Source organism: Neoarius graeffei, chromosome 26 (genome assembly GCF_027579695.1).
Source record: "Neoarius graeffei isolate fNeoGra1 chromosome 26, fNeoGra1.pri, whole genome shotgun sequence".
Classification (NCBI taxonomy): Eukaryota; Metazoa; Chordata; class Actinopteri; order Siluriformes; family Ariidae; genus Neoarius; species Neoarius graeffei.
This window is the reverse complement of record NC_083594.1, coordinates 43024601-43042638: the sequence shown is the minus strand read 5'-3', so window position 1 is coordinate 43042638 and position 18038 is coordinate 43024601. Positions and strand designations below refer to the sequence as shown.

At 41.9% G+C, this 18038-nt stretch overlaps 1 protein-coding gene across 9 annotated transcripts in view; it reads left to right on the top strand.

Annotated features, from left to right (window-relative positions):
- The window catches only part of LOC132874239 (acidic mammalian chitinase-like), a 173922-nt gene that overhangs the window by 50724 nt on the left and 105160 nt on the right, over nucleotides 1-18038 (top strand). Inside the window, exon 1 of one of the 9 annotated variants that reach the window (XM_060910233.1) lies at nucleotides 5142-5181. The exons of the other annotated variants lie outside the window; for them this stretch is intronic. Within the exon in view, the coding sequence (XP_060766216.1) occupies nucleotides 5157-5181 (25 nt within the window). The 5' untranslated portion in view covers nucleotides 5142-5156. Of the gene's footprint in view, nucleotides 1-5141; nucleotides 5182-18038 lie in introns of those variants that run through there. 9 annotated transcript variants of the gene reach the window in all.

Genomic DNA, 18038 nt, shown 5'->3' with positions numbered 1-18038 from the left:
ATTTTAAAAGAAAAAAGAAAAAAACATCAGTTTTGCCCATACTCTTGCCTCTGATCTGGCTGATTGTTGGCAGTGTCACAAACTGTGAAATAACAGGTTATTTTGGCCCATTAGCCTACTGTCCAATATACATGATGGTGGTGTTGGGGGGTATATTTTAACATTTTATATTTTAAAATTGTGGCATGTTGTTTAAAAATTGATCATTATTGAAAGCAGCTCTTTGTCAGGAACCTCAGCAGTAACAGCAGAGTGTTCTGGAATAGGCACAAGCACTGACCTTGGGGAACCAAACATAGAGCTGGGTGCCACACATTTCATTCAATGACACTTTCCCTATATTTTACTTATTTTGACTGAGAAATGTTTTATTGACAATTTTGATAACCCTTCACTTTTAATCCAGGTCTGTAGTGTGAAATGTTCTCGGCTGTGTTTTTGTTTAAAAATGTTTTCCAAATTGTAGCTGTGTTTAATTCATATCCAGAAAAAAATATATTCCAATATAATATACTCAGCATAAACATTTTAAATAGATTCTATATTTTTGGTCCATCCATGACATATTACTAAAGTAGCCCATTTACTGTTGTTGATGTGGGTCACTTGCTGTTAGCCAATTCACTTTCTCGTACCAGGAGAGCTGAAAGGAACGAGTATTATTTCCTACCTTTTTCACCAAGTCAATTTGAGGCGTTGGTCTACCCTGCTCTTTAATTTTAATTTTTTCCTCAAAAGGAAGACTGGCAAATGGCTTCGCCAAAATTAAATCAGCAATGCTTGGCATCTGTGCGCAGCTTTCTTGCTAGCTGACTAGCCCCCTCAAGTTCAAGTTCAGTCACTCAAATAAACAAAATTTCTGGAACTAAGATAGCAAACTTGACAACACTATATTTACACTTTATTTACAATGAAAATATATACAAACTAAAAAAGCTGGGAGAAACCATATGTAATGAATGAAATCGAAATGTAAGCTGATCTCTTACAATACACCACAGCACTTGCGAATCCACATGGGACTGAACTGAGATTCACCGCTGCCTGTCTATATTTGAAACGAACTGTCAATCAAAGAAAATATCCGGCCGCTTTCACCAATCACCAGTCTCGCGGAAAGCTTTGCCATGTCCCTCCCACTGTGAGGCTGGGAGCCCGTGGGACTCCGTGGGCGGGCGTTTTCGCAGTATTTGTCCAATAACCATCTTGCATTTTGATATTGAAAAGCACATAGCTCCCAAATGCCATTGAAGTCCACTGAGGCTGGGCTGCATCGCGCTGTCACGAGGGGGAAAAACTCACACACACATTAGGCGAACTGGGGAAAGTTATAACGGAATGATTTCGCACTGTAATTGGGTTGAGCACATATATTTCTATGATTCTGGATCTGAAATAGCAAATGTTATAAGGTCAGCTATAACATAAGCCTAGCGCAATTCATCCTACACAATATTCGTCATTTTTAGAGGAGGCTGAGTCTCCCTCGTTGTCTTAGAGCAATCGCCCGTGGTGGGGAGGGACGGGCATGTGAAGGAAGTCAAATAGTTGTAGAAGCTTGACATACAGTATACACTCACTGGCCACTTTATTAGGTACATCCATCCCCCTCTGTATTATGCAGTTCTTTAATCAGCCAGTCCCTTGACAGCAGACAGCACCATGCAGATACAAATCAAGAGCTTCAGTTCATGTTTACTTCAAAGATCAGAATGGGAAAAATTATGATCTCAAAGTGTGACTTTCACTGTGGCATGGGTGTTGGTTTGAGCCAGACGGATTAGTTTGAGTATTTCAGAAACTGCTGACCTCCTGGGGTTTTCACACACAACAGTCTCTACACAGAATGGTGCGAAAAACAAAAAACACTGAGTGAGTGACAGTTCTGTGGGTGGAAACAAATGCCTTGTTGATAAGAGGGGTCAGAGGAAAATGGCCAGATTGGTTCGAGCTGCCAGAAAGGATATAACAACTCTTTACAACTTTGGTGAGCAGAAAAACATCTCCGCATGCAACAGCAGAAGACCACATTGGGCTCCACTCCTGCAGCCAAGAACAGGAATCTTAGAAGCAAGAACAAGTTCCTATTAAAGTGGCCGGTGAGTGTAGAAAAAGGAAAGACATGACTGTTAGTTCTGAGTAAAAACAGTACAGCGTCACAGATAAGAACTGTATCAGATTGAGTTTATGGTGACAAATGAGTACTATTAGAGTGCTTTTGTTTTAAAATTCATGAGTGAATATGGGATGTTTTATGATTAATTGTATTTTAAACATTATAAAATTCTCTTGTTGAATATGATCAGATTGTTCAGTTTTGATTCACTGAATAAAGACATGGCTCTGAAAGTATTTCCACCTGAAAGGCAACTCACAGATGCACTCTGTTTAATATAGTATTGATAGTAACAGTTTCCACACTGATTTTTGTACAGTAAACTTTTTTTTTTATTGAGCAAAGAAAATGTATAATCATTGCAATGATGAAGCTTGGATACATTTATTCAATATTTATGGAAGGAGTCTCTATCAGCACTTAACAGAGGTAAAGCTGTTATATTTGATTCCTTACTAATACAATGAGAGTCTCAAGTTAGGGGAATTTTTATTGATGTTCTTTTATACACTCAGCTGTCAGGTTGTGTGTGTGTGTGGTTTTTTTTTTTAAAAATAAACCTATATTCTGTAGGGGTATTTGTAGGTAAACAGTTACTGATTGTAACTGACATTATTTGGGCGGTATGATGGGATAGTGGTTAGCACTGTCGCCTCACAGTGAGAAGGTTCTGGGTTCAAGCCCAGTGGCCGACGAGGGTCTTTCTATGTGGAGTTTGCATGTTCTCCCGTGTCTGTGTGGGTTTCCTCCAGGTGCTCCAGTTTCTTCCACAGTCCAAAGACATGCACGTTAGGTTAATTGGTGGCTCAAAATTGACCGTAGGTGTGAATGTGAGTGTGAATGGTTGTTTGTCTCTATGTGTTGGCCCTGCGATGATCTGGTGACTTGTCCAGCGTGTACCCCGCCTCTCACCCATACTCAGCTGGGATAGGCTCCAGCTTGCCCACGACACTGTACAGGGTAAGGGGTTACGGATAATGGATGAATGGATGATATTATTTGGGTAGTGGAGCATTCTCAACACAACAGAGGCACTGACAGTAAATGGGAGCGGCATGTTAGTGGGGGTTACTGTGTATCGAGTGATGCAGCACAACCTGCCAAGCAAAAATATCCATCTATCTGCAGTCCTGATGTCAGAAAATGAACATTGCAATGATGAGGGGTTAAATATGGTCCTCTGGTCTATCGCAGACAATAACTGTAACTTTATGCATCAATACTACGTGAGCTTCATGGCAGGTGTAGGTGATAAATTAGCACTGAGCAATACCGTGCTTTATAGTTTAATGATCGTGTATCGTCCATAAAGCACTGCCAATTGAACTCACAAAAATATGGAGGTAACTGATAAAAACACAAATTTGACTCAGATCAGTATCTTAGACATTGGTGGTGGGTTGGTCTGAAATCACAACGACATTTGTGTCTGTCTGGTCTGCTCTCTGAATGATGGTACTTCAAGCTAGTTAATGAAGTTCTGGAATCGGAGCATATTACTGCTCTCAGTGGTCTCACGTCTTCCATCCACTGTAGTGCTAACAAAATTGCCAGCATCTCCCCCGTATATATAGATAGTCCATCACTGATTCGTTTCAAACTTCTAATATTAAATTCTGGGACTATGAATAAGATACTAATTCTATTAGTTGTATTCTTTGAAACATCTGTGTAGATTTGAACAAAATTGCAATAATTATTTCCTATATAGCTTTTTATTACTTGTGGATGTAAAATAAACTTTTTATCATTGTTCTTTTTGTCAAGCAATGTGAGATCTCCTTCTTCTTTGGGCTTTTACGGCAGCTTGCATCCTGGGTGTTTCTTCTTTGCATTATAATGCAATCTCCCTCAGTTTTTATTCATTTAAATCTGTTTGTCTAGTCCTGTAGTCCTCTTTTACCCTGCACATTGTCTCCACATTCCAATATACTTTTAATGTTATTTTCTACTCTTCCTACCTCCCGTAATTATGCTTTTCTGCTCACCACGAGTGTAAAGAGTTGCTATGAGTTATTATAATCCTTCCTGGCAGATCAAGCCAATCTGGCCACTTTCCTTTGATCATTTCCATTTTCTCCAATCCAATCAAATCGTTTCAAGGTCCATCCCCAGTGTCAGAAATAAGGAATTTTAAGCAGACTGTCACAGGACAGACATGTCTGAAATGTTGTCTGTTCAAATTTCAGCCTGTCCAAATGACAATGTGGCTGGGGGTCCGGGGTCTGCCTTAGGGCCCCGGAAGCTGAAGGGCTTTAGATGCCTGGAGATGGCTTCTCAGCTATTTCCAGGCACATTTTTGTGATCTTAGGCGGCACGGTGGTGTAGTGATTAGCACTGTCGCCTCACAGCAAGAAGGTCCGGGTTCGAGCCCCGTGGCCGGCGAGGGCCTTTCTGTGCGGAGTTTGCATGTTCTCCCCGTGTCCGCGTGGGTTTCCTCCGGGTGCTCCGGTTTCCCCCACAGTCCAAAGACATGCAGGTTAGGTTAACTGGTGACTCTAAATTGAGCGTAGGTGTGATTGTGAGTGTGAATGGTTGTCTGTGTCTATGTGTCAACCCTGTGATGACCTGGCGACTTGTTCAGGGTGTACCCCGCCTTTCGCCCGTAGTCAGCTGGGATAGGCTCCAGCTTGCCTGCGACCCTGTAGAACAGGATAAAGTGGCTACAGATAATGAGATGAGATTTTTGTGATCTTCAAAATTAAGAAGCCAAGAAGCCTTTATTTGTCATTTTTACACTCAAGCACAGACTTAAGCACACAATAATTGTCATTTTTACACTCAAGCACAGACTTAAGCACACAATAAAATTTAACCTCTGCATTTAACCCATCTGAAGCAGTGAACACACACATGCACACACAAGTGAACAATGAGCACACACACATACCCAGAACAGTGGGCAGCTATGCTACAGCGCCCGGGGAGCAGTTGAGGGTTAGGTGCCTTGCTCAAGCCCCATGTTAACCTTACCGCATGTCTTTGAACTGCAGGGGAATCCGGAGCACCCAGAGGAAACCCACGCAGACATGGGGTGAACATGCAAACTCCACACAGAAAGTCAAGTCAAGTTTATTTGTATAGCGCTTTTAACAATAAACATTGTCACAAAGCAGCTTTACAGAATTTGAACAACTTAAAACATGAGCTAATTTTGTCCCTATTCTATCCCCAGTGAGCAAGCCTGGGGATAAAGGCCCCTGTCGGCCACTGAGCTTGAACCCAGAACCTTCTTGCTGTGATCACTCTAGATCTTGTAAATAAGTTATTAAAAATAATATATACTCAATGTGCAGAAAGCTTTGCCTGGCTGATCTTTCTCAGGCTGTATACACAGAAATGCAAAAGGCCACTCTTTATTGGACTTCGTTTTAGAATGCACATGCTTTCTTTTCTTTGGTGTACTTGTAATTGGTTCATCATAATCTGACATGATTACACAAATGACCGATCGTGCACACAAGATATAAATAATGGATGGGAGAGATCAATAATTATAAAGATTGACTTACATATTTACATGGATGCAATAACAGCAGCTGCCATATGTCTGTAGGTTTGAAAACACATGGCCCTGTCAAAGCAATTGGAAAATCTCAGCATGTATCAGAAGTGGTCAAGTAATCAGACTGTAGTGAATGATAAGACCAGATTTCATCATCACTTGTCAGCATGACCAGCAGAGGTGCCCAGTCAGCTAACCTCGTACATACCAAAAGATGTACAGGCCCTATACATGTGCGTGTGTGTGTGTGTGTGTGTGTGTGTGTTTATTTCTATCCACATTCACTGGATATGAGCAATTGCGCGCTCTGATTGTCTACTCTACGACTAGGATATCAGCTCATATACTGTGAGTAGAGAAATACAAAATGGCAGAGCATGTTGCTGAACCAACCAAGGATGAAATAAAAACTCTACTGAAAAACAAGCCCCCCAAAAATACCAAAAAAAAGGCAACAAAATATGGAATAAAAGTATTTGATGGTAGGAACATATCTTTTTTATCTTTCAAGAATTATTATTTGAGCATTTTTCATAAATTGCTACTGTCATTTCTCCTGTTTGTTGAGCGGAAATGATTTTGTTGGACATTTTGTGTAAAGTTTTTATTTATTGAATTTGCTAAAAATAAAAATGGTCTGTTTCTCAAAATCCAGTGAATGTGGATATAATCAAAGTTATTCCACTCCATCTTGTCGTACATGACTTATAACCATGATCAAAATATAATAGAAAATAATAGTTTAAGGGTAGTAATTTAGACTCTCAAGGTTTTTAAGATATTCTTGTGTTATCTTCGATGACACATTTACCTTTTATTTACTTAATGCCAGAGGCAGACGTGCTGCAGAATTATAATCACTTTTCTAATCTGATAAGCTGATATCTATAACACTTAATTTGTAATGGAAACATTTAACATTTCTATGTTCATACATGTGTGCTTTTACAGTGCACTGACCTTTAATATATGTGGTCAGTGAGCCATTTTAGTGTTGAGTTGGACATACAGTGGATATAAAAAGTGTACACACCCCATTAAAATGATAGGTTTTTCTGATGTAAAAAACTGAGACCATGAAAAATAATTTCAAAACTTTTCCCACCTTTAATGTGACCTATATACTGTACAATTCAGTTGAAAAACTAACAAATCTGTTAGGGGGAAAAACATAAAAAAAAAATACATCAGCTGGTTGCATAAGTATGTACACCCTTAAACTAATACTTTGTTGAAGCACCTTTTGATTTAATTACAGCATTCAGTCTTTTTGGGTTCACACCTGCCATTAGTTAAAATTACTCTGATTAACCCCAAATAAAGTTCAGACATTTACTCAGTTGCATCTTCCAGCATAAGCCAGGGTTCACAGAGAGCTTACAAAGCATCAAAGGGATCTCATTGTTGAAAGGTATCAGTCAGGAGAAGGGTACAAAAAATTTACATGGCATTAGATATACCATGGAGCACAGTGAAGACAGTCATCAAGAAGTGGAGAAAATATGGGACAACAGTGACATTACCGAGAACTGGACGTCACGCCATAATTGATAAAAAGACAAGACGAAAACTGGTCAGGGAGGCTGCCAAGAGGCCTACAGCAACACTGTACAGAAGCCTTTTCTTACAAAGAAAAACATCTAAATTTTGCAGAAAAATAAAAAAAAAATACATCAACTCTTCTAAAAACGTAGGAAAATGTGTTATGGTCTGATGAAACCAAGGTGGAACTTTTTGGCCACAATTCCAAAAGGTATGTTTGGCACAAAAACAACACTGTGCATTACCAAAAGAACACCGTACCCACGGTGAAGCATGGTGGTGGCATCATTATGTTTTGGGGTTGTTTTTCTTCAGCTGGAACAGGGGCTTTAGTCAAGGTGGAGGGAATTATGAACAGTTCTAAATACCAACTTTTGTCCCAAAACCTCCAGGTGTCTACTAGAAAGCTGAAGATGAAGAGGAATTTCATCTTTCAGCACGACAGTGACCCCAAGCATCCATCAAAATCAACAAAAGAATGGCTTCACCAGAAGAAAATTAATGTTTTGGAATGGCCCAGCCAAAGCCCAGACCTAAATCCAATTGAAAATCTGTGGGGTGACCTGAAGAGCGCTGTGCACAAGAGATGCCCTCGCAATCTGACAGATTTGTAGCGCCTTTGCAAAGAAGAGTGGGCAAATATCGCCAAGTCTAGATGTAGCAGGCTGATAGACACCTACCCATAAAGACTAAATAACAAAGTATTAGTTTAAGAGTGTGCACACTTATGCAGCCAGCTTATTATACATTTTTAATTTTTTTATGTTTTTCCCCTCACAGATTTGTTTGTTTTTCAATTGAATTGTACAGGTTATAGGTTGGGCGTCACGGTGGTGTAGTGGTTATCACGGTTGCCTCACAGCAAGAAGGTCCTGGGTTTGAGCCCAGCAGCCAATGAGGGCCTTTCTGTGTGGAGTTTGCATGTTCTCCCCATGTCTGTGTGGGTTTCCTCTGGGTGGGTTTCCCCCACAGTCCAACGACATGCAGGTTAGGCTAATTGCTGGCTCTAAGTTGACCGTAGGTGTGAATGTGAGTGTGAATGGTTGTTTGTCTCTATGTGTCAGCCCTGCGATGATCTGGCAACTTGTCCAGGGTGTACCCCACCTCTGGGATAGGCTCCAGCTTGCCTGCGACCTTGTACAGGATAAGTGGCTACAAATAATGGCTGGATGGATATATGCTTTGTATCATTGTCCTGCTGGAAGATCCAATGACGACCCAGTTTTAGTTTCCTGACAGAGGCAGCCAATTCTTGATTTAAAATGTCCTGGTTCATGATGTCATGGACCCTAACAAGGTTTCCAGGGCCTTTGGAGGAAAAACATCCACCATATTTTACAGTTGGGATGGGGTTCTTTTCATTACAGCCATCCTTCTTTTTACGCCAAACCCACCTTGAGTGTTTATTGCCAAAAAGCTCCATTTCTGTTACATCAGACCATATGTTCCTTGTGTTGCAAGAATCAAAATGAGAAATAAGTTCACTTAAAGAACAAACAATAAAATTCATGAGGTGAAACATCAAATCATGTGCTGTTATATTGTATTGAAAGCAATACAGGACAAAGATAATCTATGAAACATCATTTCAAGGTTTAATTTCAATTTCAACATAGCATTCCAACTTTTTCTGATATTGGAGTTGTAATTGGAAAACTATGAGTGGAATTTATTATCATTTAAATCCTACAGTGTTATAGAGTCCAATGACAATGTATACATCTTGATATAGCACCTCTATCGTTAATGTCTCCTTTATATCTATGAGAATTTAAAATTTGTTTGCTTGTTTTTATGTTCCTTTTTTTCCTTTTAGTATTTTTTAAAATGAAAATACTTTTATTTTAAGGGAAAGCCATGGCCTAATGGTTAGAGAAGCAGCTTTGTGACCAAAAGGCCATTGATTTCATTACCAGGACTGGCAGAAGTGACCTTGGGCAAGGCACCTAACCCCCAACTGCTCCAGTAAGAGTGGTGGTGTACCTTCTGTCAGATTAGCCAAAGAAAAACTGGTGATGTGGTTATCGGTTCGGGTGGTGCCCAGCCGAAACTAAATATAAAAAAGGAGTAAATCAATATTCAACATCCCAAATCAAAAGAAAGACAGCTTTATTTTACGTCCTCATGTTGTGTTGTAGCATATCAGTTTTATTTTGCTTTGACAATAACAGTTATTTTTTCAGTTGACACTGTTTGCACCACAGTGCAGGCCAATTGGTGATTTTTATTTTATTGATTGATTGATTGGTTGATTGATTGATTGATTTTTGTATGACATGGGAAAAAAAACTATATTAGACTTTAGTTGTGACCTTCTATGAACCTGTGTGGCAATATTAAAACAGTTACAGTAATACACAGCTCTTTGAAAACAGGGGCAAATAAAGAAGTTTAATGTCACAGTCCGGTCCAGTCCATCCATGCCTGAGTTTGTGGGACTTCTATGCTGGCTCCAGGCCGGATCCAGGACAGGAATTCAGTCCTGCCTAGCTGTAGGCCATTTTCCCTGAACTGGCACTGTCACACCTGCTACCACTCCTCTCCCATCAGCCAGGGCCTTCTTAAGAGCTTGTTTGGAGCTATTCCAGTTGCCAGACTGTCTCTTGCAGACTTTCCTTACCTTGCTACAGCCCTTTGGTATTGTGACTTTTCGATTCCCCCTGCCTGTAATGTTTCATGGGTTTTTTTTTGTCTGTCCAGTTTTTGCCCCGTTTACCTGCCTGTTCTTCTGGATTGTGGTTTTTTTTTTTTGCTTCCTCTGCCTGGGTTTCTCTTGTCCCTGTTTTCTTCAGTTTTCATGAAGATTTGTGTGTCCTGTTTTTGTCCCTGACCGTGCCTGCCTGCTCTTCTGTGTTTTGACCTCTTGGCCCGTTCTTTGGCCACTGATTTTTGCCTGAGCCCTATTGTACCTCTGCTCTCAACTTCATTAAAGTTCTTTTCTGTAGACTCCCTGTTTTTGAGTCTGCTTTTAGGTCCTCACTTCACCTCAGCTCGCCATTTCTGACTGCACAGTCTGGCCAACATGGACCCAGCAGATTTCGCCCAGCTAAGAGCAGCAGTGCAAAAACAGGGAGCTCTCCTTGGTACCCACCAACAGGACATGCAACAGGTGAACCAAAACCTTGTCTTCTTGCCAATCAGCTACAACAACTTCAAGTAATGTCTACTCCTACACAACCCCCTCTGCCTACCACTCCTCCAGCTCCTGCTCCAGCCCTCTTCAGAGAGCTGCGACTTCCTGTCCCACAGCCATACGATGGAGAACCAGGTACCTGCCGATCATTTTTCTCAATGCTCACTAACCCTTGAGCTTCAACCACTGGCCTTCCCTACGGAGCGTTCCCGAGTGGCCTACACCATCACTCTCCTCACTGGCAAAGCTAGGGAGTGGGGAACAGCTATGTGGGCCGCCAATGTACCATGCTGCACCAGCTTCAAGAGTTTCACAGAGGAGATGAGGCAAACCTTTGATCACTCTGTCTGGCAGAGAGGCAGCAAGAGAAATCATGGGACTGTGGCAGGGTGCCCGGTCCACGTTTGATTATGCGATTGAGTTTTGCACTTTGGCAGCATCTTGTGGCTGGAATGAGTGCCTTGTTTGACACATTTTTGAACGGACTGTCAGACTCCATCAAGGATGAACTGGTCTCACGAGAACTGCCACCTGATCTCCCCGGTCTCATGGACCTCGCCAGTCATATTGACTCCCGGATCAGACAGCAGGTGAAAGAACTCGGACTAGTCTTCCTCAGCCTCCCCTCCCTTCCGCTGAGCCAATGCAGGTAGGCAGAGTCTGCATCTCACCTGAGGAATGACAGCACCGTCGGGGTATGAGGACATGTTTGTATTCCGGACAGCTGGGGCATTTCTGTCAATCTTGCCCTTTAAAAGGAAGAGCCCACTGGTGAGTTTAGGGGCCCTGGTGGGCAATGTCCAGAATCAGCCCCCTACTGATCAACTGCTACTCCCAGTGGTCATCCATGGCAATCAGCCCCATGACCTCCAGGCACTCATTGATTCAGGGGCTGACAGACACCTGATCTGCTCGACCACTGCCAAGCGCCTGGGGATTCCACTACTGGCTCTGAACCCGTCCCTCACTGTCCTGACCCTTAACAGTACTGGTCTGACCACTATTACCCATAAAACAGCCCTGGTCACCTTAAGAATTTCGGGCAACCACTCTGAATCCATCCAGTTTTTTGTCATGAGCAATCCCCATGTGCCCATAGTTCTTGGTCTGCCCTGGCTAACTCTGCATAACCCCCATGTCAACTGGACTAACAACACCATTATAGAATGGAGTCAATTCTGTTTATCATGCCTGAGATCTGCCCTCCCTCATGCTGAGCTGCTCCAGCCCACCATTAGTGAATATCCTGACCTCTCTAACGTGCCTCCCGAGTATAATGACTTAAAACATATGTTCAGCAAGTCTCAAGCTGTTTCCCTTCCTCCCCATAGGCCCTATGATTGTGGAATTGACATTTTCCCTGGCACTGCACCACCTAAGGGGCAACTTTACTCTCTTTCTCCTTCTAAAAGGCAAGCTATGGATAAATACATCACCAAGTCCTTAGCAGCTGGAATTATTCATCCCTCCTCTTCTCCTGCAGAGGCAGGATTCTTTTTTTTGTGGAGAAGGACAAATCCTTGCATTGATTACTGGGGGTTAAATGACATCACCATCAAGAACCATTACCCCTTACCTCTCATGACTACAGCGTTTGAGTTACTCCAGGGAGCCCAGATTTTCACCAAGCTAGACCTGTGCAATGCTTACCACCTCATGAGGATCAGGGAAGAGGACGAATGGAAGATGGCGTTCAACACCCCCATGGGCCACTATGAATATCTCGTGGTCCCGTTTGGCCTGACTAATGCTCCCACGGTTTTCCAGGCCCTCGTTAATGTCCTGAGGGACTACCTTAACCTTTTTTGTTTATCTGGACAATATAGATATATATATTTTCCTGCTCCCTTGATGAACACTGCATCCACATCAGGCAGGTCCTTCAACAACTCCTGGAAAGCAAACTCTTTGTTTGGTTTCTTGGGTTTGTGAATTTCTACAGGTGATTCATCAGGAACTTTAGTACGGTAGCTGGGCCCCTCATGGCTCTAACTTCCACCAAGGTCCCTTTCAGCTGGAGGGAAGGGGCCGAGAAGGCGTTCTCCAAGCTCAAAGGTTCATGTCAGCACCCATACTCACCATTCCAGACCGGTCCCGGCAGTTCGTGGTTGAGGTTGATGCTTCGGAGTCAGGGGTTGGAGCCATATTGTCCCAAAGATCGGCTAGTGACAACAAGCTTCAGCCTTGCTCCTTCTCTCGTTGGCTTTCCCCCTCAGAGAAACTATGATGTTGGCAATGGGGAACTGTTGGCTGTGAAACTGGCCTTGGAAGAATGGGGACATCTGGTTGGAGGAGTCAGACCTTCCCTTCATCGTATGGACAGATCACAAGAGCCTCGAATACCTCAGGACTGCCAAGCACCTCAATTCTCACCAGGCCTGATGGCCTCTTTTCTCATTTTAAGTTCACACTTTCCTTCCGCCCAGGCTCTAAGAATGGTAAGCTCGATGCCTTGTCCAGAATGTTCTCTCCCCTTCAGGAGGAATCGACGTCCCCTGAGACCATCCTTCCTCCATGGTGCCTGGTGAGGGCCACTCTGTTAGAAGTGGAAACCCTGGTCCAGAAGGCCCATGAGCAGGACCCAGGGCCCAGTAATGCACCTCCTAACCATCTTTTTGTTCCTGTTTCTGTGCTGGCACAGGTGTTGCAGTGGGGTCATGGTTCCAGAATGGCGTGCCACCCAGGAGCAGCCTGGACTCTGGCACTCATCCAACAACGTTTTTGGTGGCCATCCATCAAGGAGGATGGGGCAAATAAAGAAGTTTAATGTCACAGTCCAGTCCAGTCCAGTCCATCCATGCCTGAGTTTGTGGGACTTCTATGCTGGCTCCAGACCGGATCCGGGACAGGAATTCAGTGCTGCCTGGCTGTAGGCCATTTTCCCTGAACTGGCACTCTCACACCTGGGTCATTCCACGTCAAATCAACTGGGGCCCGCGCACTTAGGTCTCAAAAAATTCTGAAAAAATCACCAGATGTACCCATGTTACCTAGGAGAAACACTGTAGACTTATTTGAATGTAAGATGTATACTTTCCATGTTACAGCCAATTTTACTGGGGGAGGGGAGTGTCAATTTTGTTCAGACTCTTTTTTTTGTCAAAGTTCACAAGCCCATAGCTCAAGAACCTCCATGTAGGAGGCTCAAATTTTGCATGTTGGTACATAAATAGGCATTGTATGTAGCAAAACTGTCATTTTGGGTCTGGATGATCCTGCATGGTCATAGCACTCCCTCAAAGATGATCAAAATTTTATTGGAGTTTTTGGCTGTGCTCTGTTTAGGCCTTCAGAAGACACATTTTTACCCAACATAGGCTCTTGATTTTTTTTCCCCTTATTGAGATAAGTAGAAACACTCAAAAAAAAGCAATAAACAGAAAGGAAACTCCATACATGTCAACCTTTGGTCAATCAAACCTGTATAACCAACCTCCAAAATCCGTATTTTCCTTATAAAATCCGTATAAGATGCAAATTAAAATAATGTACCTAAAATTTGAATGATAATTAACAATGATATATCCCAGTTACTTTTTATTCAATATTAATAACAATAAACCTTCAGAATGAATACAAAGCTCCAATGTTTGACAAAAACACAAAGTGTTATCAACGTAGTCACGAAGGAAATACTTTGTTGTTTGGAGACAGGTTTCACCGAGCGGCTATTATGCGCGAGACTTCATATTAGCCACAAAGTCAGGAAAATCTGTTTGTAAAATTACGTTATAATGACCAAATACAATGAAAAGTATTTTTCCAGTCTCACCTGTGAAAGGTAATCCCATGTGATCTCGTTTGGACGGTAAACCTGTTGGTACAGTTAAATGCAGCACATGAATGAGGCATCTTTATTCTCGGCTACTGTCTCGACGCTATACCAGAGACGGCTGAAGAATCTTCACTTTGCCACATCCAATATGGCGGCGAGGATGACGTATGATTCTACGCAGAAGGCGGCGTCTATGTTTATATGTCTATGACTTCACGGTTGGCGGGATTCTCGCAATGTGGTGTGCACATGATCAAAAGTGGAACGAAGTCTTGCTACCACAAGATAACGCCCGATTTCATAAGACTCTTTACTGGCTGGCTGTGGTGTACAGTAAATGTTATGCGCTCTTTTATCATCGTGGGAATTGATTATAGCTCTAAATAAATATTGAAGTTTTTTTAAATAATCCGTATAACTTTATTTATACGCCCGTATGCTACGTTTATTGAATCAAATCCGTATAAAATACGGACATTCCGTATAGGTTGACATGTATGAAACTCTATCAGTGTTTGAACAGAAGACCTCACAAGTCTGACAAATCATTTTGGATGTCATTTTCAGAGCACCGTAACACCTTGTGGGAATGTGCACAGATTTTTTTTGTATTGTTTTCTTCATTCTCCATGAACCCTTATTTTTAAAAACACCAATTTGACTTGTCTTATGTGAATCTTTAATTTTTATTTTCCACTCTGAATATGGACAAAATGCACTTTTTCCCAATGATGACAAACATCAAAACTGAAAGAAAAAACATCAGAAATAAGTAATCAGAGGCACATTAAGCACAAAACAAACATGGTACTTCATTTTACATCATGCTCATTTATAACAATTAATCATAACTAGCCTCATTTCTGTTTCATTTGAAGTGCAGAGTGTAGAGCATCTTTGTCTTTGAGACCAAGGTGGCACTGCCTCCCACTGACAGTTGTAGGTGCACTAAGGAATGCAACGATGCATTGTAATGGCATCCAACAAATATCTTCTCTTGATGGCCAGTGGAAAGATGGAGCGGGATACTTTGGGTGCATGAAACATATCTGGATGTCTGATTCCGCTTCACTCTTGTCACGAATCATACCAATCCAACATTTTTCATCATACCTGCATCCAACATAGCCTCCAATATGGCACTGGTCTAATGTGACGGACACTGCTGATGCAGCATGAGTGTGATCAGGAAACAGTAGCATCTCAGCTCCTTCAGTGAATATTTGAACAGTCAGCTGACTGTCTTCCCCAGACACCCGACTTACTTTGAGTCTGCCGTCCTCTGTAGGGATGTAACAGTGGTATTCTCGAGTACCAGGTACTCTTTTGGCCTTGGAGAATCACATCCTCTGTTCAGCAGCATGAGATATGATGTCTTCATTTGATATGAACAAAAAGTGAACATTTTTTACATGTCCTACGCCCCACTCATATAAATCTGCTGGTGTCAGAATGTGTCCTGAAGTTGCTGCTTGGAGACTGGCTTTTGCTGCTTCTCTTTTAATAGTGCCACCCATGCCATCGCAGACATTCTTGCCATGGGATGTAGCAAAAAAATGCCATTCGGCTTCAAATCCAAAATCATGCTGATGACACACAAGATTCGCAAAGTTTTTGAAATTTTTATACTGAGATGAAGCTCCATCTGAGAAGTAAAAGATTTTGCTTAGTTGGGGTGCTATCTTTTGCAGATAGCTCAGGACATCCTTCTGGAATCTGTGAACAGTTATTGTGTCATGTTGCAGACAATCGCTTATGACACAAATGCTCTCATGTCGCAGTTCACCAAGTTGCTTGAAATAAGCAACAAAAGGATGAATTGTTGCTTGGGAATTCTCTCAGTGAAATCCTTGAACTGCATTTTGTACCACAAAGCTGTAATTCTCTGCAAAATCCAGGATGATTATCGCTTCATTTGGTCTCAGCTGTTCTTTTATGGTGGACAAGAATGCCGCTTGGTGTTTCCAGATGAAATGATGACTTGTCAGTTTGTCAGTCTTCGTCACAATGGTATCAACAAATTCCACCAATGTGCTAGAGCATGTTTGAATTGTGGTGCGATCAGTTGAAATCCATTGCTTGAACAAAACATCAGAATCTTCAGTCATGTCATCTAATTCACACAAGGTCTCCAGGTAGCTCTTGAGTACACCAACCCCAGGGCAGCATGGACATCTGTGCACCATACAAAGTTTTGATGTTACTGAACACACAATCTTTGCCATCAGGTCATGGTAGGTGATTCTCTGGTCTCCACTTGGCAGGGCAGCCAGCATCAGTTTTATATTTTGATGAATTTGGCATACGCATACAGAGTGTGTTCCTCTACTCCCCACAGTGATGCAGTGACTGGGTCGTAGCATACAGAACTTGGACAGTCCTATTTTGTCTTCAGGAAATTGGGCTTTATAATTTTCAAAGAGTTCATTCAATTTCATCAGGATCAGTCATTTTTGCTTGTGCTCCCACATTCCTGTTTCACTGGACTTTACATACTTGTAGGCTTTGCCCCTGGAAGTAATCTGGTAAATTCATCACTCTCATAGAAAGTTTTGACTCTTGCATGAATTTCTGGTGATATACATTTCCCTCTCCGCGCCTGAGGTTCTGCAAGGATACCATGCTCTTGCCGTAATTTTCGGGCAGCTTTCACCATGTATGGACTTGCTTCAAATTTTTCTGTTACTTTCTCCACAGTCCAGCTGTCAGGTACCAGAGTAAGGAGTTGGGTCTGCACATTCCTTGGGGAAACTGCAATCTTTTCTTTCAGCAGGTCCATCAGAATGTCCAGGTCCTTGCAATTTGAGCATTCTTCTAATGTGGATGAAGGCACACCACAAGCCGAGGAGATCTTCATTACAAGGGCCTTATTAACTTCCGTTGCTTTTCTTTTGGCATAGCTTGACATATTACTGACTCGAGAAGTTCTGACAGGAGACACTCCAAGTTCTTTTAGGCTGGTGTTCAGTGTTGATACCTCTGAAGGTTGGAAGTCCATAGTGACCTCTTTGGTTGGCTCCATTGAAGGGATATTCAGGGCATTGAGCTTTGACCAACAATTATAACAGATTTTTTGACCAGGAATAAGGCTCATTGAGATATTACTAAGCACATTCAGTTGGTCAGTATCCTCCTTGCTCAGAGTTTTGAAGTTTTTTGTTATTGCCTTTAAATGTTGCCTCAGAGGGTCAATACATTTTTTTTTGCAGGTATTCATATTTTTCAATGTAGAACTTCCAGTGATGAATGCATATTGTTGCATCTGGTCCAGCATCATTCTGCGATCTGAGAATTAGGAGTTCAACATCAGTTTCAGCCAGATCACTCAGCCTCAGGAGGTCATGCTTCCTTCAAAGAGATGTGACAATATATTTGTAAGACTTTATTCCAGAGTTGAATCATTAATAAATAAATTAAGTGAATAAAAGACTACTAACCTTATGAGACAGATGACATTCACTTTCAGCAGAACCAAAAGAACAGCTTGGAAGATTTGTAGCCATTTTAAGATTCAAGAGTGACAAAAGTTTGGGTTCGATAGTGAATCAGTGCAATGTATAAAGACACTCTATCACCAACCTAATGCCAGAATCAAAGTTAATGGTAGCCTGACAAATAAAATAGACCTTCAAAGATCAACTAGACAAGGCTGCTGCCTGCCGCCAGCACTATTTGCCCTATTTATTGACCCGTTGGCCCAAACAGTCCGACAGAATGACAAAATTAAAGGCATAATGATGAACGACACAGAACACAAGATAGGGCTTTTTGCAGATGACATCATAGCCTATCTCACACGGCCAGATGAATCGCTCCCTGAGTTGATAAAAGTGTTTGAAGCATATGGGTATCTCTCAGGATATAAGATAAACATATCAAAAACACAAATACTAAGATTGTATTATACCCCTTCAAGGCAGATACAAGAAGCATTTAATTTTAATTGGAAACAAAAAAAAAATCAAAT